At 34.2% G+C, this 13,119-nt stretch overlaps 1 protein-coding gene across 1 annotated transcript in view; it reads left to right on the forward strand.

Annotated features, from left to right (window-relative positions):
* LOC145258249 (DENN domain-containing protein 11-like) overlaps positions 1-13,119 on the forward strand; it is an 80,061-nt gene that overhangs the window by 12,368 nt on the left and 54,574 nt on the right. The window contains exon 2 of the mRNA XM_080116224.1: positions 7,653-7,752. Within this exon, the coding sequence (XP_079972350.1) occupies positions 7,653-7,752 (100 nt within the window). The remainder of the gene's footprint in view (positions 1-7,652; positions 7,753-13,119) is intronic.

Below are 13,119 nucleotides of genomic sequence, written 5' to 3' on the forward strand. Positions count from 1 at the left end.
AAGTTTAAAAATTGAAGAAAATTTCACTCGTAAAATTCAATTGATTTCATACGTAAAAAAATGTCTGAACACGCACCGGCACTTTGTAAACACTGTTTTTTAAAAAATAAAAAAATAATGTTTGCATTATTTTTTAAACAACTTTAATAGTTTATTTTGGAAGTATATTCCATACAGAAAATAAACAACCCACTTTAAAAAGAGAAATTAGAGTTTTTTTATATTTTATTCGCAGTTTTCTGTTAGGGATGACAAAAATTTCCCCCAAATTCTGATACACGTACCCAATGACCCAACTCCCAACATGGTTTTTCTTTTTGAAAAGCAGACTTTCGTCGATTTGTACTACATATCCAGGGCCGCCAATCAGTTCCCTGTCATTCAGCATTTTACTGGCACATACATCTCTGCAATATTCATTCGTACCATTGAATAGCAGATTTAAGTGCCATTGCCATTTGCCAAGCATGTGACAAGAAGTTCTTGGATGAAGTTGAATATTATTTGTAAGACTGTTGAAATGATCAGTTTAGCTTTTTCAAAACATGTAGTTTTGGTGATTTCATCCCCAACATCAATCTCCCTTGATCTGTATGGTGTCAGATTCAGGGATATCAAAGTGAACATTTATTTGTCACTGAAAATGAATGCAATTGCAATGGAGTTTAGTTCCATTGAGTGACTCTAGGTCCTTCATCATTCTTGACGATGGTTCCAGGGTGCCATGCAATGCTGAGTTCATTTAGTACCCATACATGATGACCTAGAAATAATGGTGGCAATTTTGTTGTTCTCTTATAATATCATACCTACCTCTATAGGAAAGTTTTTTTTTTTTCCATTATCACGGACTATAAGCCACTGGTTACAGTATGTGCTAAACCATTGCATTCAGCACCACACTGACTATAGCGAATGCTATTGAAGATCCAGTAAGGGCTTCATACTTCCAAACTTCAGTCAGTATGTTGGTTATACTGTGACCTTTTGGTTTGCTATAGAGCTTGTTCCGGAAAGCGTCATATGATGTTGAAAATATGATGAGCTAAGTCTTTCACTCAGTTCCTCATCTATGAATTCACATTTGTGTGCTAATGTTCTGCCTCTTATAATGAAGTTGTCTAATGATTCGTTTGACTTCTGACAATATTGCATAAGGTGAAGTCTGTAGATCCTAAAATTGATATTCCCTCTAAACTGGCTTTCAAGTTCCATAGGTGCTCGAGTGACCTCGTTTGTTAACCCGTGAGGCCACTTGCATTTGGGCATCTTAACCCTTGGTCCCCTATAGCACAGCATATTTTCCTAGCTTGTTTTGTCTCATCAGTTGTTTCTTCATCTTTTATGTATAGTCATTTTTTGTTTAAAAAGCATCATAGCTTCACTCTGAGTCGTACCAGTTCACTGTTGGTAGGAGATGTGCGATAATCTTTTTTTTGTTTTATTTAATTATTATTATATTTTAAAAATTGTTTTTATATCCACAGCGTCACTTATTTCTTATCTTTTGACAAAAGTTTTAACTTTGAACGATATATTTCCGTCTGGGCTTGTTTACAATATCACACAGCTGATATTTGGGCTTGATGATGAATGCTCTAGAAAAGTAACTTTTGATTAATGTTTAGTTTTAAAATATGCAAATGAAGAAATGATTTGCAGCAATTTTAAATGGTACCTCTTCTTTTATTGTAAATTGAACTCATTAATAAGAAAAAAATTAAAATAAAATGGTGAGGTACACCCGGGCTTGAACAGGGGATCATTCAATCTGTAGTCGAATGCTCTACCACTAAGCTATGTCTCCAGATTATAATAAATCTGTTTGTTTTTTTAAGAAGAAATGATTCACTAAAATTGTATTATCTCCCTTGGCTAGTGTAACATAAAATATTCTGTATTCTTTTTATCTATAAGAGAGAAAAGCTATTTTTAAGATCAGATTTTTCAGATTTTCAATACTGAATTTCTATACAAAGAAAATCTAAGAACACTGTTTATATAAATATAAATTATTATTCTTAATTCTTAGATATAAATATAAATTAAATATGAATTAGCTTTGTGTGAAATTTAAAAAAGATAGGCTCAGCCGTTTTGGAACCTATGAGGAAGGAATTCTCACCACACACACACACCGTGACTATAATAGTATATATGTGTATACAAAGGGAAATAAGAGGTAAAACCTAAAACATTGATGAGTTTATCAACATACAATGCAGACTGTACTATGCAATGACTGCCCCCCAAATATTTACATAAGTGAAATGCAATATGAAAAAAAAAAGACTTACTAAACTTAGAAGAGATATAAAAAAAACAATTCTCTAAATGCACTTCTCTCATGTTTTGCAACAGAATCACTCTTTCAATTTTTATCATTTTATTTAATTAAATTCATTTAAACAAGCCACAACAAAGACTTCTTGAATCTACACTCTTCATAAACTCTAAACAATGAAATGATTTCTACAATATATTTCCTCTAATCGGCAAAAACCATAACAGAACAAAATTTAAATTTAGATCTTGGTTACTTATTCCATGCTACCTTCCTGAGCGGCTCTTTGTACACAATGTCAATTATAATAATGATAATATGCACATATATATATATATATGTATATAAACTCTCCACACCACACACATTACAAATACTCACTTCTAAAAATATGTCCCGTCCAAAGGAACAGAAACTGGGTGAAATTTAGGCTCAAGAGGATTTATAGCCCCAAAATTGCAAATTTTCTAAAACGTATGGGTTCCAAAATATGGTGTTGCGGTGCTCCAATTTCTTATTTCTGGACCAAAATCAACCCTCTGAAAAAATGGGTTCCTTTATTCAAATATAGCTGAAAATGCAGATTTCTCTTAGTTTTTACCTAAATTTTATGATTTTTCATAGGAAAAAAAAAATCTGAGGGTGGTGGTGTGAGGGCTGGATGATATGGGCTGGAATATCCTTCACACACTTGAAAGCATTGCGTTTTCGGAAACAAATTAACCATTTACCACTTCCTATGAATGGTCATGAGAGTACATGCGACCTGCCTCTCTTTCCACCTAAACTGATACATGGTCCAGTGAAACTTTCTTTGTGGCCAAAAACATAGAACACTGCTCTGAGAACACAATCTCCACTGAGGCTAAAGAACAGAAGGCGAACTCTTGTTGCTTTTTAAAACAGCAGAAGCAAAAGACCAACTAACTTTTTAGATTAATGAATAATATACATATATGAAATTACCAAATTATCTGGTATTGTTACTGACATAAAGAGAACATAATTTACCACTGTAGATATATCTCGATGAATGCCAAAATTAAAAATAGTCAAATTGATCAAATTCCCACAAGAAACAAAATCAAGGAGAATTATATTTGCAGACATGTTTTGGTCAAAGCTAAAAATAGCCAAACCTTTTCAGGCCAAAAACCTATCATTATGGTTGCAGGAAGCAGAATAAATGCATTATTTCTCTCTTGCAACTGAATCAAATAACTGGTAATACCACTTTTTGCGATATTCGTCCAATATTTGATGGTGCAGGGAAAGTACAAAATCATTCATATAAGTATGATGTCTCGAATGAGGTTGAATTTATCCAACTGTGTATTGTTATTAGTGTTAAGTGTTGAGACATTATATTGAACAAAGATGGCGGTGAAGAATCAGTGCAGGTCTGATCTTGAGTGTTAAGTAATTCCTAGTAACAAAGATGGCGGCGAAGAATCAAATGCAGGTTCGTGACAGAGACGCCAGCGAACTGATTGAATCCAAAATTCTACAATTTTTATAGTAACCTTGGAAGCTTCTGATTGGTTGGTTATTATAACTTGTAGTTATAAAAACGATTGTCAAAATCATTGGACGCCATTAGGAGTCAAAAACATTTTAACAAATAGTCATGATGATTTTGGTTATATGTAACTATTCATTTTTTCTACACATACTTGAAAGCATTGCGTTTTTAGAAACAGATTAAGCATTTACCTCTTTCTATGAATGGTTATGAGAGTAGATATGACCTGCCTCTCTTTTCACCTAAACTGATGCATGGTTCAGTGAAACTTCCTTTGTAGCCAAAAACATAGAGAACATGAGAACACAACCTCTCTGAGGCTGAGAGAACAGAAGGTGGAATCTTGTTGCTTTTTAAAACAATAGAAGTAAAAGACCAACTAACTTTTGAGATTAATGATATTTCTTCAGGATGGTTTTTGCTATTGTGCCGAGATGTCCTTTAACAGGGTTGTAGTGGACCAACGGGCAAAATGGCAGTAATTCTGGTAAAATGGTAAGGATCCAACACTATGTGCAAATGATAGCACCATATGCTGAGGATGCCAAATGTTACAATGGAAGCATACTTGGTATGCTGGTGAATTTTGCAACTCTGGCAGTTTTTATAGTTGCCAGTCCAAAGTCTGGCATCTTTATTTGTCTCAGGCTGTACAAATCATTTGCTGATCATTTTTGGAGTGGCTCTTTTGCTGAAATGGGAGAGTGAGTGAAAATAACCAAGTATGCATTGTCACAGTGAAGGTTTGCATGCTTGTTCCGTCAAATCAACACTGAGGAGTTAGCGAAGGGTTGGAAAGCATTTCTTCCTTATACATGTTTTAATGCAATAAGAATTTAGGAATGAAACAAAGAAACAACATGAAAACAATAATGTAGGTAAAAAAATGTTTATTCCTTGATAACTCACTAACTCATTTGCTTTGAAATCGTGTACAATAAAGTGTGCGTCAGTTAAGGAAAAATATCTTACATACCATAAAGTGCATGTGTATAGTGTATGTGTGCTTTGTGCATTCCATTTTATATATAACACCCTCTACCAGTATAAAAGGGGAGATAATTTGGGTGGTAAATGTGCCCTGATACTTATATGCATATAAGTGTAGTAAAGGGTAGGTAATGCTACACCGATCGTAGCCTAGTGAGGGATGCCCTTTTCTCTTCCCTGCAACCTCTTTCCCACACAAGAAATGGTGCGAGCCTGTCTCTGCTTTATCGTTATTTTCATGGCAAGTGCTCATCTGAGCTTCAATCTATGGTTCTCCCTTGCCAAACTTTCATGAAAAACACTCGTCTAGCCAAAACCACTATCAATAATTTCCCACACTCTTTATCTGTGCCTAAACCTAAATGTAAATTCTATGAACAAAGCTTCTTTCTTAGAACTGCATGCCTGTGGAACCGATTGCCTGCTTTCCAGCTGACTACAATCTGATTGTCTTCGAGTCCAATGTAAACAAGTTCTTGATGAACCGTCCCCCTAAGTAATCCAATTTACAAAATTCCCACTACTTATGTTTACTATCCTATAATCACATTGATTAATGTATACTCATTAACCCTTATCCTTGAGTGACATCCGGGCCTTGATAAGTGGTGATTCCTGTATAAAAAAAACAAAAAAAAACTCTCTTCCTTATCTTCATCACTGATCTCTCAAATCACATTCTAAGTTCATTCGTTGACATAAATGAAGATGACACTACCATCCATGGCAACACTTCAAAGACCAGCAATGACCAAGATCTCTCACTCCTCCGACTTGAGCACATGGGGCAAAAGTTGGCTAGTTAATTTTAGCACATCCAAAACCAAGCTTTTATATTTTTACCATAAACACTCTGATCCCCACTTGGCCCCAATTGATATTAATGGCTCTTGTCTCAAAGAAGCTCCCTGATTTGACAAGCTTCTGGGTCTGACCTTCACCCCTAGCTTAAAATGAAAGTCTTACATTAAATCTATTACTAAAATTGCTGGAAAAAAGTTCTACTGCTCCAGAAAGAAATCTCACTCCCGATATAATGCTTTACCTGTATAAGAGCCAAATACAGCATAATATGGAGTAGTTGCCACATCTTGGAAGGAGCTGCTCAGAGCACCCTATCCTGCCTTTGACAGAGTTCAAAACCAGCTTCAAAACCTAGTAGATTGTGCTGTTTTCTCTTCTCTGCAACCTTTCAACAGGAGACGTTGCGAGCCATATCTTTGCCCTATTCTTATTTTAATGGCAAGTACTTGTTAGAGCTTCAATATATAATCCCCTGCTGCAAACTTTCACAAAAAGCACTCATCTCGCTACAACCACTATTAACAATTTTTCCCACTCTCTATCTGTGCCTAAATCTAAATGCAAATTCTGTGAACAAAGCTTCTTTGCTAGAACTGCCCACCTGTGGAACTCTATTGTGTTGGCTTACTTTCCAACCGACTACAATATGGTCGTCTTCAAGTACAATGTAAACAAGTTTTTGTTGAGCTGTCCCCTTAAATAATTAAATTTTATCTAATTTTCACCACTAAGGATTACTACACTGTTCTCTCAGTAACCATTGTACACTGATTGAGTGGCCTTTGAACCTTGATAAGTGGTGAATCTCTTGTTAAACAAAAAAATGTCCCCAACAAACACTGTAATGTATAGTTTTTAAATAAAATTATATATATATATCCTTAGTTTTCATTCCAAATGCCAAAAGATGGAATTGATTCACACAATTTTTATAAGTTTTTTTATTTTGTTATAATTTTTTTTTTTAATTAAATTTTCATTATAGGCACTTGCCTAAAAAAAAAAAAAAAATTAGAAGAAACAATGAAAAAAATAATAAAAGTTTATGAATTGATTCTATCGTTTGGCTTTTGAAATGAAAACTAATGGTCTGGAAATTCACTTTCACTGAGCTTAATATTTGTTACAGTTTGAAATATAATTTATGACATATATATATATATATATATATATATGTTTTCTTATACTTCTAAATATTAGATATTGACTGGGTAACACTGAAAGGTAGCTGTTCGATGATCATTATGATTATTCAAGCCCAAAAGTTTTGTCAGCTAAAATATATTTTAGAATAATCAAGATATAGAATAAATATTTATTTACATTAATTTAGGAAAGTTAAATTAAAAATGTTGTCATAATTTAGTTGACAACTTAGAAATAATGACATGTGATTATCTTTGTGACATATACTAATGGCATCATTTAGAGTGGGAGGCTGTCTTTTTGAGAGACATGGAAATTAGTTAGAGTTAGTTAGAGAGAGACAGAGATGGTCTACAGATCGTGATGCCTCCTAGTAGAGAAAGTTAGAAATGACGATCGTCAGAATCAGCGTTGCAACTTTCCAAAAGGGGAAAAAATCACTCTGGAATAAAATGTCGCTGTAAATAAAGCCTAAGGCTCTTTTTTTTCTTGGGAAAAATTTCTATTGAAGCTTTTCCATTAAACAAGATCAAAAATGGATCAGATATGTTCCCGATTAACCAGCTGTTGAAACCTCAAATAAATCTTATTCTTCTTTTGTATTGGAAAGGTATTTATATATATTCTAGTCCTGTCATGAACTGTATTTAAATGTACATACATCCACAACAAACTCCAGCTAGACAGTCACAGGTCACATGTATACACACACGCATACAATCATACACTAGACAATAATAGAATTCATAAATATATACACGATTCACACACACCCATGTTATACAGAATCTCATAACTTAACACGTGTGTGTGTGCGCATGTGTGTGTGTGCGCATGCGCGCGCAAAACAAAACCTTATACATTCTTTTAGTTTTCCTTATCCTTACAATTATATTCTTCTTCTAGGTAACATGATGGAATGGTGTCTTCCAGAAGAAACTGACTTAGATGGTGTTGAATTCAAGGCTATTGCCAGTGGCTCTCATACATTAATGAGAGATTTTGTGTAAGTATCCAACTATTTTGAAATTCTGTTGTCAGAACAAACATTTAAAATGATGACATCACTATAATATGTGTATAGATGTATGTGTATACCTGTATATTTATTTTATTTTTTGTAGTCAGACCTTCACTAAGTACAATAAATATTAATTTATAATTTCAGAGCATTTATAAAAAGACGATAAAAAAAGATCAGACTCCAATGATTTCTTTATCTACTTCAGGAGTCTATCCTTGAATCTTTATTATTCCTAATATTCATAAATGACCTCTCTGATAATATTGTCTCTGAGATGGGTATATTTGCTGATGACACCATACTCTGTAATAGACATGAGGGAAAACAAATAAACATATCTAAGGAAATGGCAAAAATACTAGAGGAAAACCTCCAATCTGTAGTGGAATGGGGACAAAAATGGTCACATTCAATGCTGCCAGGACTAAGCTTGTCTCCTTCAATAATTACAAGAAACCTTCTCAACCAGCAATAGCTATGGCAAAAGATACATTACCTGAGAGTACGTCTTTCAAACTCCTTGGCTTAACATTCACAGGGAACATGAGCTGGAACAGATACATTGAGAGTATTGCCAGGGCTGCTACGAGGAAGGTGGGCTCTCGCTACCGTGTTAGAAAGTTACTTACCCCTGAAAGTATCCTGTATCTCTACAAGGCCACCATTCACCTATGTATGGAGTATTGTTGTCACATATGAGCTGGTGCATCTGCTATTAGTCTCTCACTCCTGGACAGGGTTTAAAAGAGAGTCGCCAACCTGATAGGTCTTGAACTGTCATCCAAGCTTCAACCACTGTCCCATCGATGAAATGTTGCATGCCTCTGCCTGTTTTACAAGTATTTTAATGGTGGATGCTCTGACGAACTACAAGCCCTTGTACTCCCTCGACGTAGATACCTCCGACAAACTCTACAAGTCCCACCCCTACACTAGAGATCCTTAGATGTAAGAAGGCCTTCTACTCTAATAGTTTCTTCCCCAGAACTGCTAAATTCTGGAACTCCCTTCCAGGTCCATGTTTTCACAACTGTATTGACATGCAGAAGTTCAAATGTAATGTTGCTGCTCGACTCCCTAAATAGTATCCCTGCAACTACTGTCCCTGATAGTAACCGCCTACATCAAAGTGACACTGTCTTGTTTGGGCTGAAAAAAATTTTATAGGAAACAGATTCATTTTTGACAATGTTTTACAAACCTTTTTTATATCAAGCAATATATATATATTTTTTTTTTTTTTTTTTTTTTTTACAAAACTACTTTGTAGAGTGATCGTCAGAAATATCCACATTTTAAGCTAAGATAACACCTATAATTTGCATTGTTTTTTTGTTTTCTATTTTTATTTGTAAAATATTAAATTTATAAAAACAGAATAAAATAATGTAGATTCCTATGATGATTTCTTCATTTTCACAAGCAGATTCATTTTAATGGCCATTTTATAATTGTCTAGACAGTCAAGGTTTTCGGCTATATCTTGAATCTTCTAGGATAATGATTCATCAGAAAAATATTCCCCCAAATCAAAAACTTACAAGGGTGGTTCCATAAGTAACACTTCCTATTTTTTAAACTAAAAAACTAAAATCTTAAAATGCTACATAGATGGGATTGGTATCATTAACGCAAGCAACCATTTGTACTCCAGAATTTATTTTTCTACATAGTCACCACCATTCTCAATGCACCTTTGCCAGTCTCTTTTGATGACTCGATCGTAAAAGTCTGAAGCACATTTTGTTACTCACATTTCTGTAGCCACTCTGAAATTGGCAAACCCATCTTCTAACTATGCTGATATCAACTGCATCATCTTCATAGATGTTCAACAGGCGCCGGTGAATGTTGATCAGTTCAATTTTTTTCTCCAGGAAGGAATTCAATGAGGCATCTCTGCTTCTGACACATGTTCATGACAGTGGTTACTTTCATAAGAGTCCCATACTGTCAGTATCTGTAACAGAGAGATGAAACATAAATGCATATGTTCAGTCATCATAATAATGCAGTTTTCAATTTCCTCTGATTCATTTGTATAGAATAAAAAAAAATAGGAGGCATTACTTTTAGAATGTCTCTTGTACTTTGGCAATTTTTTTTAAATTTTTGGTTCTTCTTTAGAATTTCCTCTATATTAAAAAAACAAAAATAAAAGATCTATGTGATGTACTTGTGAGGGAGCAAAAATATATTCCAGAAATCACAAAGTATTTAAAAAAGATTTTTTTTTATTAGTAAGAAAATCATTATCAAGTTTTCTCGTATCGCCGTTTTAAACAAGGATAGATAACTCCAGAATAATGCAAACTTGTAATGGCTATGAGTTCTTATTAATTGCTTAAAAATGATTTTCTTTATAAAAATATAACTACTTGATCAATTTACATTATTTTTGGAATATGATCTTTATGGCGTGTACATCATAAAAATTTTTCTGTTTTTTTTTTTAATATAGGAAAAATTCTGGACAATCACCAAATTATTTTTAAAAAATGTGTGTATTTATCTCAATATCGTAGCCTTATTTAATGAAAAAAGCAGAAAAAAACTTTTTTTTTTCTAAGGGTACATTCATCATTCCAATTCTGCTTCTGACACCATATTTGATGTCACTCAAACAATATGTTTTTCCAACATAAATGAAATAAACATATATGCCTTTTGAATTTTCCTTTCCATTTTTTTGCTTATATTAAATCGAATGTAGCAGCATGTCCTAAGAACATATACCAGAAAGAACAGTTGGAAATAAGTCATACACCAGCCGCTATGACTATTCCTACAGCTATGTAATTAGAAAACAAAAAGCTATTAAACTTGACTCCCATTTTCTTATTTACATTTTATTTGTGCTTCACAATTGAGAGATCATTCAGTCTAATACTATATTGTTTACCTGCATCAAGGGATATGTTTAGTATTATGTATATGAAAGTTCATAATGAGAAAATTATTTGGATGAGGAGAGAGGCCACCGAAAATATAGTTTTTCGCTTTGGAAAAGTAAATGCTTCTCCAAAGTAGGGCCACATGTGGGGAAAGCAATTCACTTTAAATTTTGTGAAATTTATGTCTACAGAAGTTTCTAGATTTCCTGGAAAGTCAGTTTTAATGTCTAGAGACTGAGAGCTGATTAGTTTCAAGTGAAACTCGCCAGGTGGTTTTGAATTTCATTCTTTGTAACTGGAAGCTGACTGTGGCTGAATTGATGAATATGGCACATTGAATATTCACAAGATTTATTTAATTCTGTAGACTCAGAGAAATGTTATGAAAAGTAAAGATCTGAAAGTTACTGAAACAAAAATGATAATCAGTGATTGTAGAGGAAAGTTCCCCTGTTCAGATAGAGCAAAGAGTCCGATGCATTAACTATGTCACACGGAGATTGATGAGGATTCTGATGTAATGTATCTGGATAGCAAAGCTATTGAAGTTGTCTAGAAACTTTATCTTTTGTGACAACATTGGGTGGACTGTTGCTGATGTGATAACAGAATTAGGAGTGAATGGAGTAAGTTCAAAGAATTACTATCAGTAGAGTGTTACCACTGTCAACAGTAGAGTGTTACCACTGTCATCAAAGGGAAGAATTTCTCAGGCATGTGTATGCAGTGTGATGATGTATGGGAGTAAAATAATACTTTAATGGTGAATGCTCTGACGAACTGCAAACACTTGTACCTCCCCGACGTAACTACCCCCGACAAACCCGACAAGCTACTAAGTCTCATCCCTTTACAGTGGAGATCCCTAGGTGCAAGAAAGCCTTTTACTCCAATAGTTTCTTCCCCAGAACTGCGGGTCTTTGGAACTCCCTTCCGGGATTCTGCTTTCCCAACTGCAATGATATGCAGAAGTTCAAGTGTAATGTTAACAAACATCTTTCTACTCTTCTCCCTTCATAATGACCCCGCTAATTAATTCCCTAATAGTAGCCCCCTGCTTCAAAGTGGCACTGTGCCTTGTTTGGGGTGAAAATTGAATTAAAAAAAAAAAAAAAAAAAAAAAAAAAACCTGGTCAATGAGAGTTGGTAATATGCATTATATAGAGAGAAATAATGAGAATCTTACGATGTTATATTAGTAATATATGCAGGCTTAGTTCTGATCTCAGAGAGAGATTAAATCTGGATAGTACAGGGATATGTGTGCAGGAGAGTAAACTGATGATATGGTCACATTGAACGAATGGATCAGACTTTTTAATTGGATTTGAGCCCAAAACAATAAATATTAAGGAGACAAAATTGGGGTCAAAGTTAAAAATAATTTGACCTCTGTGGTCTCTACCAAATTACTCTGCCAATTTCTGGTCTAAACATTTGAAATTTTATATAAAATGTATTTAGACATAGGGCAAGCTTTTTAATCAGTTTTTGGGGTGAAAATTTAGCTGCCAAGGAGTCAAAGTTCAAAAGATTTGACCTTTGTGATATCTAGCAAACTATTCAGCCAATTTTGTGTCTAAACATTTGAAATTATACATAAAGTGTATTCAGACATGCAGCAAGCGTTTTAATCAGTTTTTTGGCGACAATTTGGCTGCCAAGGAGTCAAAGTTGAACCATTGCAGACTCTTCCAAACTCCTCCATCAATTTTGGGTCCAAAAACTTGAAATTTTAGATTTACGTTACCTGAACATGAGTCAAACTTTTTAATGTATGTATATACATATACACATAAAGTTATGAACAGTACATAGGGCCTGAGCAAAGCCGAACTGAACTGCTAGTGTAAAATAGTTAAAATAACAGATTCAGTTCATAGGGGAAGGCTAAGTAAAACTTGGGATGAAGTGATAAAAATGGATCTGAGAGATAAATTACATTGAAAGTTAAAATTTTTAAAGCTGTCCAATGCATTGTAGCTTGTAAAACAGACGTTAAACAGAATATGATGATATATTTTGCCTTTGAATTTATCAGTCTTAAATCAGGTTAAAAGGTGATCTTGTTGTGAATACTTTCTTCTCTTTAGCTCTTTACATCAAGTGGTTTCATGTTTTGTCCAGAGTCATTATCATCATACCTGTCTTCATATCCATTTTCATGCTGGCATGTGGCATGTTTTGGACGACTTTAAAAAATTGACTTCCAACCAACTTATCTACAGCCAGGTTGCTATTTATCTCCCTTTCTAAGGGTCCTGGATATGACCTTAAACTATATCGAGTGGTGAGGCCCCAGCTTGCGGGCTTTGGGGAGTGTGGAACCACCCTTTAATTGCCATTGCTCCCAGGCCCACTCTACCCGGAGTGGTAGTACCTGTTAGGGTCCCAACTATGGGTTAAATAGAAACCGACTTGAAAATAACAAATATTCTATTAAAAAATTTTTCTC

This window comes from Euprymna scolopes, chromosome 33 (genome assembly GCF_053919585.1).
Source record: "Euprymna scolopes isolate OS-2025 chromosome 33, ASM5391958v1, whole genome shotgun sequence".
NCBI classification, from domain to species: domain Eukaryota; kingdom Metazoa; phylum Mollusca; class Cephalopoda; order Sepiida; family Sepiolidae; genus Euprymna; species Euprymna scolopes.